The 25,263-nt window shown below is 40.8% G+C and overlaps 10 protein-coding genes across 10 annotated transcripts; 7 read left to right on the forward strand and 3 right to left on the reverse strand.

Moving 5' to 3' along the window:
• Window positions 1-34: 34 nt before the first annotated feature.
• On the forward strand, window positions 35-5,606 carry JH06_0048 (putative myosin 1; the record flags this gene model as incomplete). Its single annotated transcript, XM_014674806.1, has 18 exons — window positions 35-76; window positions 108-152; window positions 184-291; window positions 322-1,059; window positions 1,093-1,253; window positions 1,284-2,214; window positions 2,245-2,637; window positions 2,669-3,034; window positions 3,066-3,140; window positions 3,171-3,363; window positions 3,394-3,491; window positions 3,522-3,728; window positions 3,759-3,884; window positions 3,914-4,081; window positions 4,111-4,388; window positions 4,418-4,559; window positions 4,590-4,693; window positions 4,724-5,606. 18 exons carry the CDS (start codon window positions 35-37, stop codon window positions 5,604-5,606), a joined length of 5,058 nt encoding a protein of 1,685 aa, XP_014530292.1.
• Window positions 5,607-5,634: 28 nt separating this feature from the next.
• On the reverse strand, window positions 5,635-6,643 carry JH06_0049 (hypothetical protein; the record flags this gene model as incomplete). Its single annotated transcript, XM_014674807.1, is given in 8 exon segments — window positions 5,635-5,654; window positions 5,666-5,723; window positions 5,754-6,049; window positions 6,071-6,104; window positions 6,126-6,267; window positions 6,299-6,471; window positions 6,487-6,566; window positions 6,598-6,643. 8 exon segments carry the CDS (start codon window positions 6,641-6,643, stop codon window positions 5,635-5,637), a joined length of 849 nt encoding a protein of 282 aa, XP_014530293.1.
• A 390-nt stretch (window positions 6,644-7,033) lies between these two features.
• JH06_0050 (pyruvate carboxylase) lies at window positions 7,034-10,555 on the forward strand (the record flags this gene model as incomplete). The annotated part of the gene is made up of 1 exon (XM_014674808.1): window positions 7,034-10,555. One exon carries the CDS (start codon window positions 7,034-7,036, stop codon window positions 10,553-10,555), a length of 3,522 nt encoding a protein of 1,173 aa, XP_014530294.1.
• Window positions 10,556-10,695: 140 nt separating this feature from the next.
• Window positions 10,696-13,181, forward strand: JH06_0051 (calcium/calmodulin protein kinase; the record flags this gene model as incomplete). The annotated part of the gene is given in 13 exon segments (XM_014674809.1): window positions 10,696-10,737; window positions 10,772-10,945; window positions 10,978-11,118; window positions 11,148-11,290; window positions 11,321-11,439; window positions 11,470-11,669; window positions 11,700-12,014; window positions 12,045-12,172; window positions 12,203-12,395; window positions 12,409-12,517; window positions 12,547-12,636; window positions 12,667-12,918; window positions 12,949-13,181. The coding sequence occupies 13 exon segments, from the start codon at window positions 10,696-10,698 to the stop codon at window positions 13,179-13,181; spliced, it is 2,139 nt and encodes a 712-aa protein (XP_014530295.1).
• Window positions 13,182-13,338: 157 nt separating this feature from the next.
• JH06_0052 (adenosylhomocysteinase) lies at window positions 13,339-14,757 on the forward strand (the record flags this gene model as incomplete). The annotated part of the gene is made up of 1 exon (XM_014674810.1): window positions 13,339-14,757. The coding sequence occupies one exon, from the start codon at window positions 13,339-13,341 to the stop codon at window positions 14,755-14,757; it is 1,419 nt and encodes a 472-aa protein (XP_014530296.1).
• Window positions 14,758-16,177: 1,420 nt separating this feature from the next.
• On the forward strand, window positions 16,178-18,384 carry JH06_0053 (cyclin-dependent kinase 12; the record flags this gene model as incomplete). The annotated part of the gene is made up of 3 exons (XM_014674811.1): window positions 16,178-16,665; window positions 16,696-16,981; window positions 17,011-18,384. The coding sequence occupies 3 exons, from the start codon at window positions 16,178-16,180 to the stop codon at window positions 18,382-18,384; spliced, it is 2,148 nt and encodes a 715-aa protein (XP_014530297.1).
• Window positions 18,385-18,711: 327 nt separating this feature from the next.
• On the forward strand, window positions 18,712-20,310 carry JH06_0054 (tansporter, major facilitor subfamily protein; the record flags this gene model as incomplete). Its single annotated transcript, XM_014674812.1, has 8 exons — window positions 18,712-18,846; window positions 18,878-18,983; window positions 19,046-19,317; window positions 19,348-19,482; window positions 19,513-19,798; window positions 19,829-19,976; window positions 20,085-20,181; window positions 20,212-20,310. The coding sequence occupies 8 exons, from the start codon at window positions 18,712-18,714 to the stop codon at window positions 20,308-20,310; spliced, it is 1,278 nt and encodes a 425-aa protein (XP_014530298.1).
• Window positions 20,311-20,593: 283 nt separating this feature from the next.
• Window positions 20,594-22,318, forward strand: JH06_0055 (tansporter, major facilitor subfamily protein; the record flags this gene model as incomplete). The annotated part of the gene is made up of 9 exons (XM_014674813.1): window positions 20,594-20,731; window positions 20,783-20,921; window positions 20,952-21,253; window positions 21,285-21,419; window positions 21,450-21,732; window positions 21,763-21,890; window positions 21,919-21,983; window positions 22,015-22,192; window positions 22,223-22,318. The coding sequence occupies 9 exons, from the start codon at window positions 20,594-20,596 to the stop codon at window positions 22,316-22,318; spliced, it is 1,464 nt and encodes a 487-aa protein (XP_014530299.1).
• A 50-nt stretch (window positions 22,319-22,368) lies between these two features.
• JH06_0056 (glutamine cyclotransferase) lies at window positions 22,369-23,240 on the reverse strand (the record flags this gene model as incomplete). The annotated part of the gene is made up of 3 exons (XM_014674814.1): window positions 22,369-22,922; window positions 22,964-23,088; window positions 23,119-23,240. The coding sequence occupies 3 exons, from the start codon at window positions 23,238-23,240 to the stop codon at window positions 22,369-22,371; spliced, it is 801 nt and encodes a 266-aa protein (XP_014530300.1).
• Window positions 23,241-23,876: 636 nt separating this feature from the next.
• Window positions 23,877-25,062, reverse strand: JH06_0057 (disulfide isomerase; the record flags this gene model as incomplete). Its single annotated transcript, XM_014674815.1, has 5 exons — window positions 23,877-24,059; window positions 24,090-24,185; window positions 24,215-24,679; window positions 24,712-24,855; window positions 24,886-25,062. 5 exons carry the CDS (start codon window positions 25,060-25,062, stop codon window positions 23,877-23,879), a joined length of 1,065 nt encoding a protein of 354 aa, XP_014530301.1.
• Window positions 25,063-25,263: the final 201 nt, after the last annotated feature.

Consider the following 25,263-nt stretch of genomic DNA (forward strand, 5'->3'; position numbering starts at 1 on the left):
TGCTTCGTTGAAAACTGGTTTCAGTTGAATCCTAATGGAAGGCGAAGAGTGGTACTATGTATCCAATGGGGAACAGGTAGAGAAACGAATGACTTAATAAGAAATAGAAAGGACCTGTTTCCTTCAAAGTCCTTCAATCTGAATGGAATCAGGTAGATACATGCTTTATTGTGTTATAAATAGAAAGCTATCACCGAAGAAACCTATGTTTGGTGTGGCTTGATGGATAATTGGCAACCTATCAGCGAATGTCGGGATTTGAAAGCATTATTATCACCTCCGAAGACTCGAGTATATGTTGTTTTAGTAGTTTTCACATAGCTTCCTCCTCCGATTCCCGCACATAAGGCATCACCATCAGTTGTATCGCCAAAGCCAGAGAGTGCTGTAAATATCATAATTGATTGTGAATTGAAGATGAAACCATCTGCGAATGAACATAGTAGACCTCAAGCAGCCGCTCTACACTCAAGTTTATTGAAAGAAATCGAAGGGGCATCGATTCAGCGGACTCTTAGACACGTGAATCCTGATGCAAAGTCATCGAGTGTATCTTCAGTGGAGCAATCTGCTCCATCATCGGTAAATCGGATTGCATCGTCATCTCCTTCTGTTATGAAGCCTAGCATGCTGAAAACCGCCTCAGGTTCAGCGAAAATGAGTCTAACTCAATCAACTTCTAAGCCGATCCAGTCTACTTCTGTGAAACCAAGTTCAGCGCAGTCCACATTTGTGAAACCAAATCCAGTGCAATCTTCTGTGAGACCAGATTCGACACAGTCCACTTCTTATAAATCAAACACTGTTAAGTCCCAACAACCCGTCTTGGAAGAACGGATTATCACTCCATCCCATACTAGTACAATTCGTTGTGGAGTGCGAGGAGGAGGTTGGGAAGAGCGTTTCACAGTGGATGATGTTCCTTATTATTATAATAAAACTACAGACTGCCTGTCATGGGAGAAACCAGATTGTCTACGAACAGAAGAAGAAAAGAAAGAAGGAAGCACACGATGGGCATGGCTTGAAGATGAAGAAGAAGCATGGGTCCCTGTGTGTGTAGTAAGAAAAAGAGAAGGAAGTGAATAGTAGGATTCGGAGAAGGGAAAGCTCATCACAGGTCGAAGCGAAGATGGTCGTGTATTAACTGGAAAGGGAGCTGGAGATGTTCACTGGAGTTCGTTACGAGAATTGCCTGATGATGTGGTGTTATTGGAAGATAGTAATGAGCCAAGCATTCTCTATACAGTGAGGTATGCTTGGATTCTCCTTATGATCCCTAGAAAGCGTTATTTAGAGAATAAGATATACACTTGGGTAGGAAGTAATCATACGATTCTTCTCTCCGTAAATCCTTTCCAACCCTTACCTCTGTATACTCCCGAACAGATTGAGACACACTCCCATCCTCCTCTGAATAAACCTCTTCCACCCCATGTTTATGATATTGCTTATTCTGCTTTCCAAGAACTTTCAGCAGAAGGAACAGATCAATCAATTCTCATTTCAGGAGAAAGTGGAGCAGGAAAAACAGAAGCTACGAAACAGTGTCTAGGGTTTATTGCAGAAATTGCTGGGAGTGACTCAAGTCTGGAACAGAAGATCTTACAAACCAATCCAATCTTGGAGGCTTTTGGAAATGCAAAAACAGTACGAAATAACAACAGTTCTCGTTTTGGAAAGTGGATTGAGATTCATTTTGATGATCACAATCGCATCTGTGGTGCTTCGATTGAGAGCTATCTGTTGGAGAAGTCACGCGTGGTTGCTCAACAAGAGAATGAACGAAACTTCCATATCTTTTACCAACTCTTCACATCTTCTGATCTGTGTCACAAATACAATCTCACTACAGCCGCTGACTATCGTTATCTGACTGGAGGGCACTGTCTGAGTGTGAAAGGGATTGATGATGCTGCCGATTTCATCGATGTGATTTCGTCCTTTGAATCCCTTGCATTTTCAACAGAAGAGCGAGATCAGGTGCTTCAGCTTGTAGTCGCTGTTCTGAAGCTAGGCAATATCCAGTTTGTCGAAAGTGGAGCGAATACAATGCATCCTGAAGCCAAAGTGCAGAATCGAGATGTTCTGGAAGATGCAGCTACTCTTCTCTGTGTTCCCTGTAAAGCGTTGGAAGAAGCAGTATGCACGCGACGTATTGTGGTGAGAGAAGGAAGTACAGAGAATGTGACTGTAATTCCATTGAGTGTGATTGTAAGAGAATGGGAATAGAATGATCAATAGGAAGCATCTCAAAACTGCGATGCTCTGGCAAAAGAATTATACTCTCGTGTATTCGATTTCATTGTCGATAAGATTAATCAAACACTCAATGGAGAGAGGAACAAATTCATTGGATTCTTGGATATTTTTGGTTTTGAGATTTTCCAACACAATTCATTCGAGCAATTATGCATCAATTATGCGAATGAGCGTCTGCAACAACTCTTCAATCAATCCACATTCAAGGAAGAAGAAACAGTTTATCGGAATGAAGGCATTCAATTTTCACATATCGATTTCATTGATAATACAGAGGTATTAGAGATGATTGAAAGCAAGTATGGAGGCTTATTCTGTGCGATCAATGATCAAGTGAAGATTCGAAATGGTACTGATACAAATCTTATGAAGAATGTACAATGCGAAACTGGTTCTTAATCGGTAGGTGAAAAATACTCTCACCAAGTATTCCTGCTTTGATGGGAATTGTCAGTCTCCTCGTCAATTTGCGATTACTCATTATGCAGGTAAAGTGATCTATGATATTCAAGGATTCACTGATAAAAATCGAGATCGGATCTTTGATAACCTTTATGATTTGGTTGCTTCGTCTTCTTCTTCCTTCATTTCATCTCTCTTCCCTCACCTAACAACTCAACAGATGAAGGAAACAGTGTGTTCCAAGTTCCAGAAACAGTTGAGTGATTTGGTGGCTATTCTTCAGCGATCACAACGCAAATACATTCGTTGTATCAAACCTAACGACCAAAAGCGAAAACTTCTCTTCGACTGTACTCATTCTCTGGAACAAGTGGAATTCCATTATTCGGCTAATCTTGTAGATTCGATATAGTGGTATTTTCGAGGCTGTGAAGATTCGGAAACTGGGTTATCCGTTCCGTTTAACCCACAAACAAGTAATTCTTTCCAATCTTTCTAATCTGTAGTTTGTACATCGCTACAAGTGTTTAGCAATGGTGAAGAATCCAAATGCCATTACAGATCGAATGTCAATAAAAGATCAGATTTCTGTCATAGTAAAAACACGCCCTGAATGTGATGGCAACATATTCTGTGGTCGTTCTCTTGTGTTATATCGTGCAGGAGAACATCGAATTCTTGAATTAGCTCGGAATTTGGGTATGTTCTTTGTGTTCTTCTCATCATAAGCACTGGACGAATTGCTTCCACATGTACAGAGTGTTCTTAAGAGCAAGATTTGTTCAGTGGGTCTCCCTCTATATGTGTCTGTGACACAGGCAATGCAAGTATATCTTACATTCGTCAATGAGAGATAGACTGCCTTACAGAGTAAGGACTTGGCTATAATTGAGAAGGCTATCTCGATGAATGAGCAACAATCCACCATGGCTCAACAATTGTTGGGTCGAAATGTTCCAGTGATGCGAAAGGCTTCTCAAGCAGTCGAATTTCTAAAGAAGATCTCCGCTTTAGAGAATCGTGTGCGTGAGATGTTGAGTGGTGATATTGAAAGGAATTTGGAGGTAAGAGTGAGAGAGAGCATTGATGGGAAGAATCTGATGGTGGTTGTTGAAGAGATACAGTCACAACCTGATTTGATATCAGAGAAGACATGGCGACTAGCTGAAGAGGCTAGACAGTGTGTTGAATCGTATGCTTCTTCGTTGATTGAACCTCCGGTAAGATTGAAAGGAGAATATGAATGTAGTTGAAGGAAGCATTGAATATTCTGGATCGAGAGGAGCTTACACGCATCTTGGAACAAGCTTCTCGTCTCAACTATTCTTCAGACAGTACACGGGAAGGAGCTCGACTGATCTCTCTACCTGAAGAAGAATTCTTCCAGCTGGAGATTGAACGTGCTGAACAATTAGGAGTAAGAATGATGTGATGGATTGACTGTAGGATATCTCCAGACTGGTGGATCGGAAGATCAAATTGCGTGACTTGCTTCTCCATCGTAATCAGTCTCGTTATAATTTCACATCCTTTACAGGTCTCAAGACACCTGAAGAGTATGCTTCACATAAGATTCTAACAGTCAATCGGAAATGGTGGCGTGAAACTGCCTTCAAATTCATCACAATGGGAATTCCAACATGTTTAACCAATGCTCCTCGTGAGATGGACAAGCAAGGTCAGTTATTGTTCAAGAGTATTCAGGGCTATATGAAGGATCGCAAGTGAGAGATGAAGTATGGATTCATTCTAGATATTCCATGTCAGAGGATGCTTTGGCTGTGGATATGGTACGTATGATTCAAGGATACAAGAATCCAGGACTTCGAACTGAAGCTTATTGCCAGTTGATCAAACAATTGACAGAGAATCCAAATACACAGAGTATTTCCTTAGTATTTGAGTAAAGATGTAATTACTCTTAGGGGTGGGATTTGTTAGCTGTGTTCATCAATTGGTTCTTGCCTGAAGAACATTTTGTCAATTATTTGATTGTCTTCATTTGGGAAAAAGCTCCGAATTCTGACAAGTTCTTTTGTTACAATCCAATTAGTTGTAGATATATGCAGTTATTTAACAATTCCTATTATTCCTCCAAATATTATCGTGACTCTTCCTTCTTAAATGGATTACGTTCTCCTCCTTCTCAGCCTTCTGATGTGCGTGATTTCTTGACTGAATTTGCTAGTAATTCACGTCGTTATTCCATCGAGAACAAGTTAGCATCTTACAAAGGAGCAGATTCTTCTACATATAATACTCTTCAACAATCTTCTTCGCGTAGTTCTCCTTCTAACCCACTCCATAATTCTTCTCATGTCTCTGGTTCTAAAACACTGCAAAGTTCGTTACATTCTTCTGGATACAATACACTCCAGAGTTCCTCTCCTCGTGCTTCGGGTTATAATACACTGCAGACACATTCCAATGTGCCACTTAACTCCTCACCACGTGCTTCTGCTTTCAACACTCTTCATAGTACATCTCCTCGATCTTCTGCTTTCAATACCCTCCGTAGCTCTTCTCCCCGTCGAGCCACATATACTCTACAGCGTTCGCCTTCACCTCATGCTTCGGGTACTCTTCCAAACTCATCACCTCGTGCTTCGGGTTACAATACTCTTCGTTCCACATCGCCACGAATGTCAGGAGTGAATACGATACGTTCGTCTTCTCCTCGTTCGTCGGTAATTATGAATGGAGGTACTCTACACAAGCCTCGATCTCCTGCTCCGCTCGCACCTCCTCCTCCACCACCTTCACCTCCTCAGGAGATTGCTATTGTACTGTATGATATATCCATCACAATCAATCCCAATGTATTGGAGTGCAAAGAGGGAGATCGTATCATCATTGAAGAAGATCATGGAGATTGGCTCTTAGCAACAATGGATGGTCGTCAGGGATATGTTCCATATAATTATATTCAGCGGATGAAATAACCTGTTTGATTCACCAAGCATGACTACTTCAATTCTCTGCAACAAACACTAGCAAATACTTAATTCCACAGCAACACCAACTTTGCATGAATCAAAGACGGTGCGATTCATTGGAACCTACGCATTAACAATAAGAAGAACTCAAACAGAAGCTGTTCCAGAAATAACCATATCTGGAGTTAGACTCTTCTTGAAGTAGGCAGAGAGTATACCCTCGTTATCCACCTTCAGTCGCATTTCGGAATGTTTCATAGGAACCATCGTACAACCAAAGGCGATTTCTGGTTTTTCTTTTTCAAGAGGTAGATCGATCGTAGCGCCAACTTGCACATTCTTGAAGGGTTTCATATATACAGCACCTGAAATGATTGTGGAGAAGCTGTGCAAAACAACGGAAAATACGGCATCACGATAACGATAACCCACAGCGGTATCAATACTTCCTATGTATCCATCACGATTACCCGAGACTCGACATCCCATGATCCAATTTCCTCTCTAGAATGAACAAATTAATACGAGACCAACCAAATAGGTAAGACTGCTGGAATAGGACACAGAAATAGCATCAAACATAAAGTCACCTGCATATTTCCCATCCACATACTTGAACCCAACAGCAAGCTTCTTAGGGGCCAGCTTAAAAGCATCCTGCTGTGTACTATGATCAAACAATGCCAAATGAATCATACCGCACCATGAAGGTTGAATACTTGACAAGGTTCGGAAAATCTGCATCAAAAACTCCATTTCCCGAATTGTCCAAAGAAAGCTTCTTAATGTTTAGGTAATTGCATGCTTTAGTATCCAATGACACTTTTCCACAGATTGAGCCAGACACATTCTGTCCTTCCAGTGCCATATTCTATGAGTCAGATACTTGACTCAGATCTACCACTCCTCGAACAGAAGTCTTTAGGGATGTTTTGGCATTGGTCGAATACCCATCTTTCAGGATATCTATATATTTCATCTGGAAAATGGTGGTTACCATAAGCCGCCGTATTGATATCACCAAAATTCACAGATCCAAACATTCTACATAAAGGGGAAACAAAGTAAGAAACGTCGAAACTGGCCCAAACCTAATAATATAAACCCCAATTCTTTATTCAAGAATATATAAGGATAGGGTTATGTTAGATCTTAATATTGAAACATTGTTAATCCTTCGTGATATATTCTTATAATTTCCTAAATAGGAGGGTCTATGTATCTCTACATCTTGAAGCGGAAACTCTTATTACTGCTTTAGTACACTACTAAACAGTTAATCTACTCATAGTACAATAGAAAACCGAAAAGTAAAAGGGAAAGTAGAAACCCGAAAAGGCGGTATGTCACGATCTTTGTAGTTCTTGATAATCAACGAATGATAATCACTTTACAAGCTACGTTGTCAGGTTTATCTTTCATACTTTTCTTTAATGTTCAAAATCAACACTTGTAAGAGTAGTCTTGGCTTCTATAAAAGACTATTCAGCTCCAGAATCCAGATCAACAAGGTGATGGCGGCTAACCGAGGTGAGATCGCTATCCGTGTGATCCGTGCTGCCAAGGAGCTAGGGATTAAGACCGCCGGTATCTATGCTTATGAAGATCGATATAACATGCATCGCTCCAAGGCCGACGAAAGCTATATACTGGACAAGTCGAAGAGCCCCGTTGCTGCATATTTGGATATCCCTCACATTGTGGAAGTGGCGAAGAAGAATGGCGTCACAGCTATCCATCCTGGATATGGCTTCCTTAGTGAGAATGCCCAGTTTGCAAAGGCTGTGGAGGAAGCCGGTATGATCTTCATTGGACCGACTGTCGAGAATCTTGAGATGATGTCAAGCAAGACATCCGCCAGAGAGACTGCAATGAAGTATAATATCCCTGTAGTCCCTGGAACACCGGGACCTGTTGACAATATCGAGGATGCTCTGAAGTTCTGCCACCAGGTCCAATATCCTGTGATTATCAAGGCTGCATTTGGAGGTGGCGGTAAGGGTATGCGTGTTGTTCGCAGTGATGAGGAGTTAAAGGAGAGTTTCCAATTGGCTTCGAGAGAGGCCAAGGCTGCTTTTGGTAACGGAACAGTATTCCTTGAGAAATACTTGGAGGAGCCACGTCATATTGAGGTCCAGGTGATCGGAGACGGAAATGGAAATGTTGTCCATCTGTATGAACGTGACTGTTCTGTTCAACGCCGACATCAGAAGGTCATCGAGAATGCACCTGCTTTCAATCTGTCACAGGAAGTTCGCGATGGTATTTTGAAGGATGCAGTCCGTCTTTGTTCTGCTATCCACTACCGAAGTGCTGGTACTGTGGAGTTTTTGGTTGATAAAGATGGTAATCATTACTTTATGGAGGTCAATCCTCGTATTCAAGTTGAACATACTGTAACTGAAGAAATAACCGGTATTAATATTGTTCGCGCTCAAATAATGTTGGCTGAAGGATATTCATTAAAGGAGTTGGGATTAGAACAGTCAAAGATCCACACTCACGGTTATGCTATTCAGGCTCGTATCACTACAGAGAATCCTGTGAAGGATTTCCAGCCAGATACTGGAGTTATTGGTGCTTTTATTGAGTCCAGTGGTCAGGGTGTGCGTCTTGATGGTATTGGATACCAGGGATATGAAGTCACTCCTCACTATGATTCTCTTCTTGTGAAGGTCACTGCCCGTGCTCCTACCTATGAGGAGACAATGGATAAGCTTCATCGTGCTCTGACTGAATTCCGTGTCGAAGGACTCAGCACAAATGTTCCATTCTTACTCAATGTCTTGCGCAATCCTGTTTATCGAGCTGGTAAGGCAACAACCTTCTTTATCCAACAACATCCTGAGCTCTTGAAGACATCAGTGCAGCCTCCTTCTCAAGAGAAGGTCCTTCATTACTTGGCAAATCTGGTTGTGAATGGTCATCCACCTGAACTCGGTGCAACTGGACCTCAACCTCTTCCTACAGATCCTATGGTCCCTCCTTCTCCCACTACTAAGCCTCCTCCAGGTCTTCGTGATGTTTTTGTAAAGGAAGGTCCTAAAGGCTTTGCTAAGGCTGTGCGAGCTCACAAGGGTTTGCTACTCACAGATACAACATGGCGTGATGGTCATCAGAGTCTATTGGCTACTCGTATGCGTACAAAGGATATTCTTGCTATTGCTCCGCTTACTTCGCATCTTCTCCCAAATCTGTATTCGTTGGAATGCTGGGGAGGAGCTACATTTGATGTAGCAATGCGATTCCTCCATGAATGTCCTTGGGACCGTCTCGAGCAGATGCGTGAACTGGTTCCCAACGTTCCGTTCCAGATGTTGCTTCGTGGAGCCAACGCTGTTGGATACTCCGCCTATGCTGATAATGTAAACTACAAATTCTGTGAGATGGCTGTTAAGAAGGGAATGGATGTGTTCCGTGTGTTTGATTCATTGAATTACATTGAGAATATGCGTCTAGGAATTGATTGTGTAGGAGCCGCTGGTGGTATTATTGAAGCTACTGCTTGTTATACGGGTGACTGTGCTAATCCTAATGAGAAGAAATACACTGTTGACTACTATCTTGACTATGTGCACAAGTTAGTGAAGTTGGGTATTCATGTATTGAATATCAAGGATATGGCTGGACTTCTTACTCCTCAGGCTGCTAAGCTTCTGATTTCATCCATTCGTCGAGAATTCCCTGATCTTCCTATTCATGTCCACACTCACGATACTGCTGGTACTGGAGTGATGTCGATGGTGGAATGTGCGAAGGCTGGTGCTGATGCGGTGGATGTAGCAATCGATTCGATGTCTGGTATGACCTCACAGCCATCTATGGGAGCTGTTGTTGCTGCTTTGAAGAATACAGAATTGGACACTGGTATTTCTCTTGAGTCCGTGAGTACATTGAATGATTATTGGAATGATGTACGTGGTGTCTATGCTCCTTTTGAGTCTGGACAGAAGAGCGGTTCATCGGACGTGTATCTCCATCAGATGCCTGGTGGTCAGTATACAAATCTTATGTATCAGTCACAACAATTAGGTCTGGCGAGTCACTGGCCTCTCGTTAAGAAGGCCTATAAAGAGGCTAATGAGTTGTGTGGAGACATTATCAAGGTCACACCTTCTAGTAAGATTGTGGGTGATCTGGCAAACTTTATGGTCCAGAACAAGCTGTCCAAGCAGGATGTTTTGGATCGAGCCGAAGAACTCAACTTCCCCACATCTGTCATTCAGTACTTCCAAGGATACTTGGGTATTCCCGAACCATGGGGCTTCCCCGAGCCTTTCCGTACTCGTGTGCTGAAGGGACGCAAGCTGGAGAATGGTAAGGATCACTTCGAGGGTCGTCCTGGAGCGGAGTTGCCTCCTTTCGATTTTGAGAAGACAAAGAAGGATCTAACCGAGAAGTATGGCGAAGATCGTGCTCAGGATCATGATGTCCTATCCTACGCTCTGTATCCAAAGGTGTTCACTGATTGGAAGGAATACGAGGATAAGAATGGTGATATCTCTCATCTGCCAACTCGTTACTTCTTGCAGCCAATGAAGTTTGATGAGGAGATTGAGGTGAAGTACAATGAAGGCAAGTCCCAGTTCATTCGCTACAAGGGAATGAGTGAAGTGAACAAGAGAGGAGAACGTGAGGTACACTTCCAAATTGATGGACAAAGTCGAACCATTGTTATTGAGGATCAGAAGGCTGGAGTATCTGTTGAGAAGCGTGAGAAGGTACAGTCAGGAAATGACAATCAAGTGGGTTCTCCAATGACTGGAGCTGTTGTGGAGGTGAAGGCTGTCAGTGGAACTAAGGTCAAAGCAGGAGATCCAATTTGTATTTTAAGTGCGGCTAAGATGGAGACTATTGTATCTGCTCCATTTTCGGGCATTTTAAAGCGTGTGGTTGTAAAGAAGGGTGAGAGATTGGAAGCTGGTGATTTATTGGTTGAAATAGAGAAGAAGTAATCATTATATTATGGAGTTTCCGTTGTTTGTTTTGGTATACAAGCGGATTTGAAGAATATCTAATGTACATATCCAAGACGTGAAACACGGTTTTTGGTTCGTACTTAGCAGGAGGTGGTGTGCTCCCATTATCCAACTGTATGACTAACAAGCTACTGAAGAGTGGGTATTTTGAGAAGCAGGTAATTCAGTACAAACTGATATTTGATAAAGTAGGGTACATTCCGAAAGAAGTGGACCCGAAAGTTCCTAGAGCTCAGAGAAAATGAACTAATCTGGTACAAAGATGAAGGAGAAGCGAGTGACAGTGCCATCCCTCTTCAAGATATTGCCTCAGTAGAGGATACTGACTACAACGTTGATAAGCCTCATTGCTTAGTAATCACATTAGTATTGGATGGTATAGCACTATTCATCTATAGACAAATCGAAAAGTATACTGGTTTTCATTTGAGACTATGTTAGAGATGAAGTCCTGGAAAGCGGCAATTGAGGATGCAAAAACCCTTTTCCTTCAGAATCAGAATGGTTCAGATAATAGTCCTATTGCTCAGGAAATTGCTGTATAAGATTATGTGTCTTTGCATTGTAGGAAGAAGTAGACCCTCAGCTATGTTTTATTCTGAAGCGTATGGAACTTTGCGATAATGTCAAGGATTTGCGTGCTTTTCTCCGGGAGATTGAAACGATTGCTATGGATCTTCCTTCCTCAAAGGCACGTATCCAATATCAATAGTATTGAAACAATTTTGGGATTAGAAGTAGTGTAGCTGATGCAATTAATAAAGTTCGTGCTTCTAAACTGGATTTGTTTTCAGAAGCGATGGACAGTTATGTGAATAGTGTTTTAGAGCTCTTTAATTTCGTAAGTGCAGAAGAAGAGGGTACATTGGTTTCTGGTGTGTTTCACATAGATGATGCCAATACTGGGGTGAAAGCAAATGCAAGTGCTGTTCGAGCAGATATACTTTCAATGTACAAATTCAAGACAGCTTTAGGAAGTGGAACATACAGCGTGGTGAAGTTGGCAACAGATAAACGAACAGGAGAAGAAGTAGCCATCAAGGTAATAACGAAATCGCAACTATCAGGTGATGATACAGTGTCTTTGAATGTACAATCAAATATTGAGAATAAGTGTTAGAGAGAGGTGAGTATTATGTCGATGCTACGTCAACATCCGAATGTGGTGAATATCAAAGGATATTATCAAGACAATGATTATTACTATGTGGTACAAGAGTTATGTTCAGGTGGTGAGCTATTTGACGCCATTGTAAGTAAGGCGAGTTATTCAGAGAGAGAAGCTCAGACTGTTGTACGAACTCTGTTATACACAATTGCTTATTGTCATGATCGAGGGATCGTTCACCGAGATCTGAAGCCTGAGAATATTCTGTTGAAGAATAAGCAGGATTATACCAATATTAAGATTGCTGACTTTGGATTTGCTAGAGAGGTTAGGGTCTAATGATTGAGTGAGTGATAGACTCATGCAATGAATGGTCTCTCGACATCTTGTGGAACACCTGGTTATTTGGCTCCAGAAATTATGAAAGGACAAGTCTATGGACCACCTGTCGATATCTGGGCCATTGGTGTAATCACTTATATTCTGTGAATTCCATTTATTCTCCTGATTTATAGTCTCTGTGGATATCCACCATTTTCCTCTGATAATGATGTTACCATGTATCGTCAGATTCTCCGAGGCAAATTTGATTTCCCTTCTCCAGAGTGGGATCATGTGAGTGATGCAGCAAAGGATTTCATCTCGAAATTGTTGATTGTTGACCCAGAGAAACGATACACTGCCAAACAAGTGTTTTTCTGTTTTTCTGTCTTATTTGTAGGCATCAATGCTACCATGGATGCGATATGAATCACAAGGAACGATGCATATGGATGGAGCTGTTCGTATGTTGGAACACTTCAATATTCGACGTCGTCGAAATACTTCCAGTATGCTAAGGGGGTGGGGTAACAATTAGTTATGATGGATGACTTCAATACCCAGCCTACAAACACCATTATCACTCCTTCAAAGACAAATGCTTCGTTTGTAGCAATTAAGGATGCCCGTATTTCCATAGAAGAATGATTATTCGTAGATTTCAGAAAAGCTCCTTCTTTGTCAATTCCAGAAGGAGCGACGATTCCAAAAGGAACAGAGTTTGAGGTAGAACAAGTGATATATACAGCAGATGGGACATGGTTACGTGTGTCTTTGGATACAGTGAAACTGATCCTCAAGAATGATTCCTCTTCCATCACAACAGGATGGATATGTGCGGAACCTCGAGAGGCAGACCCATTCTGTATCCCATCGAATTCCCAGTTATTTGTATCTTTGTGGAATAAGGGTTGGTATTAAGAGATAAGATGACTTGTAGATCAGGCATTGCATAATGTTCGTCCTTCACCCTCAGCTTCGGATGTGAGTATTGCAAAGATTGCATCTGGACAAATGTATATTGCTTGTGAGGTGGTAGAGAAGGAAGGAGAGGAGTGGATTCGGTTACATCCACAGACTCTTCATACACATCGCTTACCTGATAAACCTTGTTGGATTGCAGTGTATTTGAAGAATGAAGCTCACTTTTTGAAAAGGGTTGAGAGTGTTTGAGTCTTGTTTGTTGGAAACGCAGGGAGCCGAAATCAGCCGAAAAGTGGAAGTGCGATTCTTTCCAATAATACCTTTAGTTCAACATACCAATGCAGAACGATAACGATTTCAAGGTACAATCCGGTGGAGATTCGTCTTATCGACGTAGGTTGCCGATATGTCCTTGGCTGAGTGGGGACGAAAAGATCTGACTCTTTCGGAGTATGAGATGCCTGGATTGATGGCTTGCCGTCAGAAGTATGCAGGAAAGTTGAATGGAGCCCACATCAGTGGTTCTCTCCATATGACTGTCCAGACTGCTGTTCTGATCGAAACGTTGAAGGCTTGTGGTGCTGAACTGAGATGGTGTTCTTGCAACATCTTCAGTACTCAGGATCATGCGGCTGCTGCTATTGTTGCTGCTAAGTCTGCCGCTGTGTATGCCTGGAAGGGAGAGACACTTGCTGAGTACTGGGAGTGTACCTTGAAGGCTGTCTGTTGGCCTCAGGCTGATGGTTCTGTTTGTGGACCTGATCTGATTGTGGATGACGGAGGCGATATGACTCTGATGATCCACGAGGGAGCGAAGTGGGAGGCTCAGTATGAGAAGGATGGTACTCTTCCTGATCCTGAGGCTCACAAGCATGAGGGAGAGGATTACTATTATCTTCTGAAGTTGCTGTGTCGTGAGATCCCCAAGAATTGCCATTTGTGGAGAGATATTGCTGCTCATTGTCTGGGAGTCTCTGAAGAGACCACAACAGGTGTTCTTCGTCTGTATCAGATGGAGAAGGAAGGCAAGTTGTTGTTCCCTGGAGTGAATGTGAATGACAGTGTGACCAAGTCCAAGTTTGATAATATTTATGGTTGTCGTCATTCTCTGCCTGATGGTATCATGCGTGCTACTGATGTTATGATTGCTGGTAAGCGTGTATTGGTGTGTGGTTATGGTGATGTTGGTAAGGGTTGTGCTGAGGCCATGGTAGCTGCTGGTGCTATTGTGTGTGTTACTGAAGTTGATCCTATTTGTGCTCTCCAGGCCTACATGCATGGTTTGCGTGTAGTTCGTTTGAGTAGTGTTGTATCTGAGATTGATATCTTTGTTACTTGTACTGGTAATAAGAACATTATCATGGCAAACGATATGAAGCAGATGAAGAACAATGCTATTGTGTGTAATATTGGTCACTTCGATAATGAGATTGATATGGCTGGATTGTATGCTATGAAGGATGTGGTACGTGAGAATATCAAGCCTCAGGTTGATCGTTTTGTCTTCCCTGATGGTCATGGTGTGATTGTTCTGGCTGAGGGACGTTTGGTGAATCTGGGTTGTGCTACTGGTCATCCTTCTTTCGTAATGAGCAATTCGTTCACGAACCAGGTTCTGGCTCAGATCTCTCTGTGGGAGAATCAGACCACGAAGAAGTACGAGCGTGGCCATTTGTACACGCTGCCCAAGGAGCTGGATGAGATGGTAGCTCGTCTGCATCTTGAGAAGCTTGGATGTGAGCTAACTGTATTGACCCAGGAACAGGCTGATTATATCGGAGTTTCTGTGCAGGGACCTTTCAAGGGAGATAACTATCGTTATTAATGTGTTTGGGACAAACATAGAATCGGAGATAGTGAATTGGACATTTTGTAGTAGGAGTACAGAGGATCGCTAAACAGACTGTACAGACATAAGCAATATCATTTTTGATAGGTTCGCCGTGACAGGAACACATCACTTTCATGTTCTCCACTTTCTCTTCCGGAACCAACATACACTTGCGGACGGAGATATCAGGAAGGAAATAATACGAAAACAAACCATAAAGAGACTTCGAAGATTGAGAACGGATGTACGTACCATTTGTTAGCAATGATATCTTCTTCAAAAATGGATTGTGTTTATCGAAAAGCTGACACACATCGATGGGACACTGTGTTTTAAAGCAGAAGACATCATTCATCGAATTCATAAAGCTACGAATCGGATTTTCAGTGACGTTCATAATGATAATACGTTTCCTCATACGAGAATCAGCATAACGATTAACAAGTACGGTAAAGGAAGCATCCCATTAGTGAAAGAAAGGATATAACACATTGTTCGTGATAGACAGGCATCCAATGTTGAAGGAGGTTGTGGATTGGAGTAAGACATCATTTTCTTGATTCGTGTGATAAGAAACTTACGAACAGCTGGTAGTTGTTGCGAATGCGTCTTTAGGTTGTCGAGAATGTCATCCTGAATTCGGGGAAAGATGATCTCCCTAGAAAGGATACTGCAAAATACTTCTTTACGGTTGTCCATTACCATAACAAGCAACAATGAGTTGGTTATGATGGTTTTGGATAATGAAGGAGTTGATGAAGGCAAAGAATGCCTCTAGGAACTCTTCAAAGCGTATGGGCCGATCAGGATTTGTCCGTTCTCGTAGAATCCAAGAATCAACATTGAGATCAACAATGATGGATAGAACAGTTCCTTCAAGTTCTATAGGGAATATCAAGTATACAAAGTATACGTGGCATCTCAACACAGATCGAAATGGGTTAGACGAAAACTACTTGAATTCCAGAATTGAGGTCGATTGTCCCACTTCCAGAAATCTTTGGCCTTGATAAGGTAAGAAAACACGAAGTTGTACTGTAATAATTAATCTGTGTTTATCCCAATGGATCAACGAAAGCAATATGAGTCCTTGTTTCCAGAGTACTCATTTGTCAACTTAGTTGGTCAGGGATCTTATGGAGATGTCTATTTTTGTATTCGTAAATCAGATAAGAAGAAAGTGGCAATAAAGGTGGTATGTGTCTGTCTCTTTACGTTTTCCATAGATTCGGAGTGTGAACGATAATATGGATGGAATATCGGTATCTACAATGAGAGAAATAGCATTCATGCGATATTGTCATCATCCTTGTTCTGTTAAACTTCTTGATGTATTGCCCCATTTTTGTATCTTTATATAATCCATTTTTTATATTTAGATTCGTCCAACAATATGGAGCAGTTATTCTCTCCCATGGCAATTGTTATGGATTATATTGAGAATGATCTTATGGGAATCGAACAGTCTTGTAGAGCGGGTTTCGTCCCTTGGCTCTCGATTGATGCCATTCGTTGGATTATGTTTCAGTTGTTCTCTGTACTTGACTATCTTCATAAACACAATATTATCCATCGCGATATCAAATCAGCTAATCTTCTTCTTACAAAAGATTGTGACCTTAAACTTGGTGATTTTGGTTTATCTCGAAAAATTGGTAATTATATGATTAGTGAATATACATATCGAGTTGTCACCTTATGGTATCGCTCTCCAGAATTGATTCTTGGTTGTCGTACATATGGTCCAGAAGTGGATATCTGGTCTGCTGGGTGTATATTAGGAGAATTACTGACTGGGATCACACTATTTCACAATTACAAGAATGATGATAGGGAACAGTTGGATGTAATATTTCGTCGTTGTGGATGTCCCACAGACCCCAAACTCTTATCACTAATGAAGTGGGCATTATGAAATAGACTAATGTGCAGAGAACGTAATGTTGCTGTTCCAGTTCAGTACCAGCGAGAGATGCGTAAGTACGTCTACAATGCATGCAGAAATACGAAAGCAAATGCCCACTACGTTCTCCCTGACGATGCAGTAGACTTACTGGATAGGATTATGCAAACAACTCCATCAGCACGTCCCACAGCTGCAAAGATCCTTTGTCATCCATTCTTCCGAGATCATGAAGAAATGCACTTTGCATTTCCTGTGACAGAAGAAGGAGGAAGTCATGAATTTGAGGTACGAAGTCGAATTCGGCAGATTCAGGTATGATTTAAGGAGAGTTTGTGACATAGTCTGTGAAGATCAAGGAGGTGATGTTGACACGGCGAAAGAGTGAAATTAACCAGTGGATCTCCCTTCCTGATGTAGTTGATCTAACCTATGATGTGGAAGAAGAACAAGCTTCCGTATCCAAGCAAGCAGTTTTAGTTGACGAAGGAGTTTCATCAAAGACCGTTTCATCTACAATGGGAGTTTCATCTGTAATAGAAGTTTCATCTCCAACACAATTACCAACTCCAGATCTGCGTCCGTTGATCAAACAAATGACAACTGAACTCCAGGAATCGACAGAACATAGTTCTCATGAGACAAAGAGAAAGAATAAGACGAAGGGACGAAACCGAAGAATCAAACCCCGAGTATGTCGGAAGCGGAAGAAGGAGTCAAGTTCCACAGGAATGTTGTATGGTAAGAATGATGAGCTTGTTGGTAGTGAATTGGATGTTCAAAGTGATGATAGGGGTGAGGAATCGAATTCGGAGGATATGGTACCCAAGCAAAGGAATGAGAAAGAGAAGATAATTCTTCATGAGAAAGATCATTCTAATGAGACAGAAGCAGAAATGCAGAACGAAGCCGTGGAGACAGTGAAGACCTCATCTCCTCCCCCTCAAGTCTCTCGACGCAATCGCTCTAAGCCATCACATAAAATACCGGCAGAAGAGGTGACACCTCCATCTAAACCAACCAAAGAGACGAATCGAGGCGTTACAGTAGTGAATTTGAACAAGAATGGGCAAACGATGGAAGTTGTAGTAGCCAGTGGAAAGAAACGAGCACCAAAGGAGATTGAATATTTGTACTCGATGCAGAGTCAGGAACTGGAGGAAAAGGAGAAACGTCGTTTGTTACGGGATGAACATATGAGACGAATTGAGGAAAAACGATACAAAGCGATGTTAGCTGATGCAGAAAAAGAGAAGAAGAAGAAGGAAAAGAAGGAAAAGAAGGTAAAAAAGGAAAAGACGAAAAGCAGAAGAAAATTAACAGAGAAGAAGTCTGTACGGACTCAGGAAACAGAGATTCTGTCTCCTGTTGAGCCACTAATTCCGCTAAATGATCAACCAGAACCTCATTCATTCATTCTTGCATCTCCTCAGAATGAGACAACGAATTCTCTAAATCCTTCTAATGGAGTGGATTCTTCATTGACACCTCATATTTCAGAGATGGTCCATCCATCAGGGCTTGTTCTTTCGAATATTCCTGACGACGGCTTCACTGAGTCATTTGTCCAGATTGCAAAAGAGATTCCTGTAATGACTATGGAACAACCATTATTCACCATCTCACAACCTGAACGCAGTGAGTCGTTTCAAGACATTTGTACAGTGAATCCAGCAACAGTTCGTGCGCTCTCACCTTCTCGTTCACCTTCTGTCTAATGTGTTTTTATGTCTTTTAATATGTTAGTACTGCTGTGTTTACATTATTGAGGGTTCTTATGAAAGTTTGGAGGGAAATAGATTATCGTCTCCAGTATGGGAAACTAATTCTTATTTACCTTAAAGTGTTTCTATTCGTGTAGTAGAGCAGTCTTAGTGATTTATATTACTTGACTTTGACAATTGTGTTTCTTGACAAATCAAGTTCCTTAGGGGTTTTCTATATTCTCTTTTCATTATGGAATATTTTGCACTTAGTATAAAGAGTTATAATGATTGTGTTCCAGTACACGTTTACACAGTTTTTCTGTAAACGTTTAATTGATCATGACAATCGATCCTGAAAATGGTTTTCATGTCGGTACTGTGCTTTCGTGCATTATTGGTGTGACTGGGCAAACGGTGTATAATTGTCTTTTATTACCCTGTTTACCATTTTTAATCAAGTTCTATTATCCAGACGTATGTTCTATTTCTAACACTTGACATGTAGATCGATTACAGTGATATTGGGTATTACTCTGGTTATCTTCTGTCCATGTACTATCTTGGACAGATTCCTGGGGCAATTTTCTGGGGATGGTATGCTGATCAACATGGTAGACGACAAACAATGTTGCTCATTTCTCTTTGTAGGGAAACACCATTTATTCCACCTTAGTTAACATCGTTTGTATAAGTGCTTTGGGACTTAGTCGCAACTACTATCTAAGTCTAGTTATCCGTTTGGTGCATGGACTTACCGACGGCACCTTAAACGTAACAAAGACGATCATTACCGAAATCTCAAATGATCGCAACATTTCGCTGGGTACATCCTTCATTTTCTTAGGAATTTCTGTGGGTCGTGTTGTCGGACCTCTGATGAGTGGATTCCTAACAGATCCAACAGTGGTGAAACCCATTACTGACTTGATTCCATTTTTGAAGATAGTTGTTCTCTTATAATTCACTCACACATAGTCTCCATTTTTAATCCCGTTTGTAATTGCCGCTTTAGTCTTCGTTATTGTTTTTATCTTCTTTGTATTCTTTGCCGAAGAGTCTCTGTCACCAGAAGAGCAGGAAACTGCTCGTAAATACAAAGAAGATATGAAGGTAATCAGAATTCGAAGGAATGAAAAGTAGAGAAGTCTAAGTGGAATTCTTCGTAAGAATCCTTTGGAGGGATATGACTCCCACGAGCAGTTGATATTGCAATATAGTAAATACTCCAGTTACAGTTCGATTTTGAAGGATCGGGATGTGTTGATGGCTGTGATTATCTATGGTATTCACACATTTGCTCAAATGTCATTTGATGCTCTTATTCCCAACGTTTATGTAAACAAGCAAGAGTATGGAGGGTTTCAGTTCCCTGTCGATGCCATCGGGTGGATTCAGATGACTGCTTTCCCGTTGTCGTTTGCTCCGAGTATGTGTAGAAATATCCTGTAATTGCTAGTGCTTCTCTGCCCGTTATGGAATCGAATCATGCCATACCGAAAGGAGATGTTCGTTATGAATGTATTAGTTGTGTTGTGTTTCTGTATTTATCCGCTTGAGTCTCGTTTCAATAGTAGTAGTCCACTTGTATATTTCGATTGTGGTACGTAATATATATAGGTAGAGTTTAGTGCAGTGACCTTTTTCTATTGTCTATATTGTTCATTCCGACTAGTGCTGTTTAAGTGATAATCGAATGTATCTGTGATGCATAGTATTTCCATTGTCCTAGTTTCAAATACATCGTATAAAGAGTTTCGTGGCACTATTATGGGTCTTTCTCAGACAGTTGGTAGTCTCGGTCGATTCATTGTAAGGGATTTGGAATTGCATATATTCTAGGGTCCTACTCTCATTCCTCCTCTTTATGCGTGGAGTTGCCATAAGAATACGATGTGGATTAACCATCGTCTTTCTTTCTATGTAATCACTTCAGGATGATTTTCAGAAATAGGCTATAGCTTTTATTGTTCTAATAAACTTCATTCCCATTACCTATATTTCAGAAGCCAGTAATAAGGGAAGGGGTTCAATTCAAAGTACCGTTCAGCATACTCATTCAATTGTTTGTTGATCACTTCATTATCGAACTTAGTAATTGTGTGCCAATTGCAACCTGCCAATTTGGAATAAGTCCCGTTACAGGAGAAACATCAGCACTTTTTTAAAGATTATACTTTAAGTCTGTAATCGAATTTCTGTAAGTGTATTTGGTCTCTTATGAATGAGAAAAGAATCCTTCGACAATATGGTGTACGATAGTAAAGACGGCTTTCACATTGGAACACTCCTTTCGTGTACCCTGATGGCAGTGAATTGGTCATTGTTCTCTGCAATGATCTTCCCCAACATGCCTTTCTTGGTTCGGATGTATTATCCTGACGTACCAACTCGTTTGTATTCTGATGCATAGATATCCGATGAAAATGTTGGATCACTCGTTGGTATTCTTACGGCTTCTTTCTTTGTCGGTCAAATACCAGGCTCACTCTTTTGGGGACGATTAGGAGATACGATTGGAAGGAAAACTTCTATTGTGATTACGTTGATTGGTGATGTTTAACCGAGGGGCTTATTCCTAGTAAGTGCATTATGTTTAGCTCTTTTCGGATTTTCAGATAATTATAGTCTAAGTGTGTGGATTCGATTTTTCCATGGTCTTCTTGATGGAGCAATTCCTTTAGGAAAGACAATCCTTTCTGAGATCTCTAATGAAAAGAATATTGCATTTGGAACAAGTCAGTTCTTTGTGGGTAGTTCAGTTGGTGGGTCCGAGTTGATTGCTTCGTTAAACTCTAGACTTGTTGGTCCTATTCTTTGTGGTTACCTCTCCAACCCAGATAATATTGCTCCCCTCATTCGAGTAGCTCCAATCTTCGGAAAGGTAATTTGACAACATTGCATCTGATTAATAGCGTCCTTTCCTTTTTCCATTTTTGATTGCTGCTTCTTTATTAGTACTATCAGCACTTATGTTTGCCTTTTTCTCCATTGAAACTCTCACCGAAGAAGAGAGACTGAAGGCAAAACAGATGCGATCTCAGCTCAAAGTCTGACTTGAATCTTTCCATCAGCAATAGAGAGGGCTCAGTGGAATTATTCGTAAGCGAGAATCGCAACGCGATCTGGAGGAACGTCTTCTTGTGAGTTATCAAGAACAATCCTCACCTCGGTATCTATTCAGTCAATCGGATTTCATGCGTGTTATGATCGTCTATGGCTGTATCTCTTTCATTCAGATGGCCTTCGATACTGTTGTACCTGTTGCCATGGCATCACCTCGTCGATTAGGAGGACTTGGACTTAACAGCGAAGGTATCGGTTTGATTGTGGGAATTTCATCACCTTATCAAATCGCTTTGGGTTGGGATCATTAGAGGACATGAATTATAGCCTTTCTGATGCCAGTTGTCAGTCGATTGTTCTTATATCGAACTCTCTTCGGTACGTTTTCGATTCTCTTTTCGGTTTTGATTCTTTGCTTCCCTTTGGTGCTTGCTATTCCTGAGCATATGACTGTGGTAGGGAAAATGAAGACTAGTTATGTAGGCTGTATATGCAGTTCTCACTTCCTTCATTATTGTCGAGAGTGTCATGCGATCTATGTTACTTAAGTAGAGACTATTTGTGAAATACCATTATTAGTGTCGGTATTATCCTCTTTGCTAATCTGAGTTACAAAGAGGTACGTGCAACCGTAATGGGAATTGGTCAGGTGATTGGAGGAATCTGTCGATGTTTAGGTCCCTTGTTGATTCCTGCACTCTATTCTTGGACATGTGGGAAACATAATTGGTTGATTAATTCCAACTTTACTTTCATTGTGAGTATCGAGAATGAGTCTGATGGGTAGTTGTTGGGTGTGTGTGGCTGTGGTTGTGCTCTTCTTATGATTGGAGTTTCTCATGAAACCAATCAGGCAAAGGGTTCGTTAGTTGATGTGTGTTAATTTATTGTGGGGATCGTGTTTATGCAGTCTTTGTGTACCTAACGAACAATTCACTGAAACAACTCCACTCGAAACATCCGATTCCAAAACTTTCCTGTAAGGTACAATTCATTCTTTTCTTCATCGTATGCAATTCCATTTAACACTGCATTCGTTCTCGAATATGAATCGGAAGGAAGCTTTACAAGTCTTTCCAGATACGAAAAATCAATAAATCGCACCACTTTGCCATGCGTCCAGTCGATCACAGCAATTCTACTGCTTCCCCACAGATTTGCTAAGAGATGTCCATGAACAAACTCCAACTCGTTGATCATTGTTAATGGTGATGAAGTAGACGGATCCTGTATACATTTACGTGATAACTCTTTCAGAGACTTTGCATCCCACACATGGATGAAGCAAGAACCATCACTAACAAATACCACACGTTGGCTTGAAGGAAGATAGCCTTCTGCTGCTCCCCAACCATCACCTGTACTTGTTGAATACAGGATTCGATGCTTTAGAAATAGTTTGTTCTTCTGAAGTGAATATACAAATCCTGTATGTTCCTTCCACGTTAATAGGAGTATAGTATTATCAATTCTGGCTATTCCTTCACCTATGCTTAATAATCCTAAACTACTATACCAAAATATTCACCTGGGATCCGTTGTTTAGAAAATACTTTCTTCTTCTCCAGACTGTAGATCTGAATCATTGACCGATTGTATTCTCCACAACTCTCAATAAACACTTTTGAGTCTGCATCATACAAAAGTCCTTGTCTAGAATCCTCACTCTATCATTCCTCTTACGTAAAGCAGCTTGAATTATGATAGAGGATCTCTTTGATTCCATATCCATAGCCTTTTGTTTGTCTCAGATGAATATACGACCGATCTTGAGATACTTGCCCATCTGCTAGAATCTCTGCCATATTGCCTTGATCATCATTTCTATTCACTACACATAACAAGAATGTAGAAACTCTCCACAATTGTCCAAGGAACAACACAACAGAAAGATGAATCCAAGGATAGTCCAGCTCTTCAATATCATTTTTATAAATATCTCATAGAACAAACAAATGACAATTCCTTCTCCTCATCTATCGTTACAGATTCCTTATTCTCCGCAGATTCCTCGTCCTCCACAGGATCCATATGTTCCTTAGCAAACTGGAAGATGGAGTCAATACTTGTATTGATTTCTGCTGGAATTGCTTCCTTCAATTAATACAAAACACAACACTCATTACGACTATGGAAACACCCTTCCTAAACCACATTGCAAACACTTGTGGGTCTACGTTGATATTTGCCTATAGATAACACATTCAGCACGTTTAGACAGTAAAATCAGGATACTTGTCACCATCAATGTCAGCAAAGAATACTCCTTTTAATCCTTCATTTGCTGCATTTTCCTATCTTTTGAAGAACAGATAAATGAATTACATAAATAGGCCGATAGAAAGTACACATTCGACAAGAACTCGTATAGATCATTAGCATAACATTCCTCTCTCCATTAACAATGTAGTCAAAGTTCCATGGATCTAAATGAATCTATCTTAATAATATGCCACAACCCATACAACACAATGATCAGTAGAGATATTCTTGAACTGCTTGATAATATTCTGACGTGCACGCAATGTCCGATACTCCTTGCTATCAGCAGTGCGTATCTCCTTCAATGCATCCAACACCTCTTTCTTTTCATTTGTAAGCCCTTCCTCTCCTTCCGCTACTATCTTTCAATTAGATACAACAATAATTCAAACTTTCTTCATAATCGAGTAATACTTGCCTGCATTGTGGAATCGCTTTCTTAATCGAACTACCTTCTTCATTAGGCTCTTTCTCACATCAGCGTCTGTCTAGAATGAATATATCACCACATACTTACAGATTCCATAAACTGATGAGCAATCGAGTCTAACTCCTTTGAACGGCCATACATCTCATTTAGACCACCAATTCCAGATACGTGGGCTCCGATATGACGATTCATGAAATCGGTAATCCGCTCACCTCGAAACGATTTCAATTCTTCACCATCATACTCATTTCCCTCCGCAGGAAAGAATTTGAATTCCAAAACATTCTTAACTCCTCGTAAAGTACAGAATCGAGTCGCTTTTCCACAATTAAAGCGAGCAAACACAGCACGGTATTCATCATGGAATGCATAGGCATTACGGTAGAAATTGGAAACAACATAATGAGTTTGCTCATATGAAGGATCATAGAACATAACCAACACATTTCGTTTTGAATTCTTCTGAAAATACTTTTCATAAGATTCTTTCGTCAATTCAATCACATAGTCAGGATAATGCTCAACCTGGGTAATTGTTGTTATCCAATCAGCCTAGATGATTTAAATAAGACGACTAATCATACGAGGCTTTCAGAATTCTCATAGTATCTTGGAAGGCGATTTCCATCTGTGAACAAATAGAATTGTGGATATTCCGTGTCATCACTCACTTCAAACTCCTTGTCAAACTCAGGGAGCTCTCCAGCAATCGTTTCAAACACATAGAACTATCCATCACTTATCCATATGATTTGTACGTTCTTTCGAAGCATGAAATTGTATATTGTCTTGTGTACATACCATCGGTCTTCCATACACGCTCTACAATTGTAGTTCTTAACGAATACAAGGATAGTAGCTCTCTCATCCATATAATACTCAAAGTCCTTCATTGTGAACTTACTAACACTTCTAAAACGGTGAACGATAAGCATCAGTTACGTACCCCTGGATAATCTCAGCACTACATAATATAGATAGTAATAAAAAGACTCTGATGATAATCTGCATCATACGTACAGGATTGTGCCTAAATAAGAAAACAGGAGATAGATAGAATCGCGGGAATAGAGAGTATTCTTGTTCTCTACAATTATTCCTTGTCCATGCTGAACATCGTACGATCTGTGAAGAGT

The sequence above is a fragment of the Blastocystis sp. subtype 4 genome (assembly GCF_000743755.1).
Source record: "Blastocystis sp. subtype 4 strain WR1 chromosome Unknown seqid_0001, whole genome shotgun sequence".
Lineage (NCBI taxonomy): Eukaryota > Bigyra > Opalinata > Blastocystidae > Blastocystis > Blastocystis sp. subtype 4.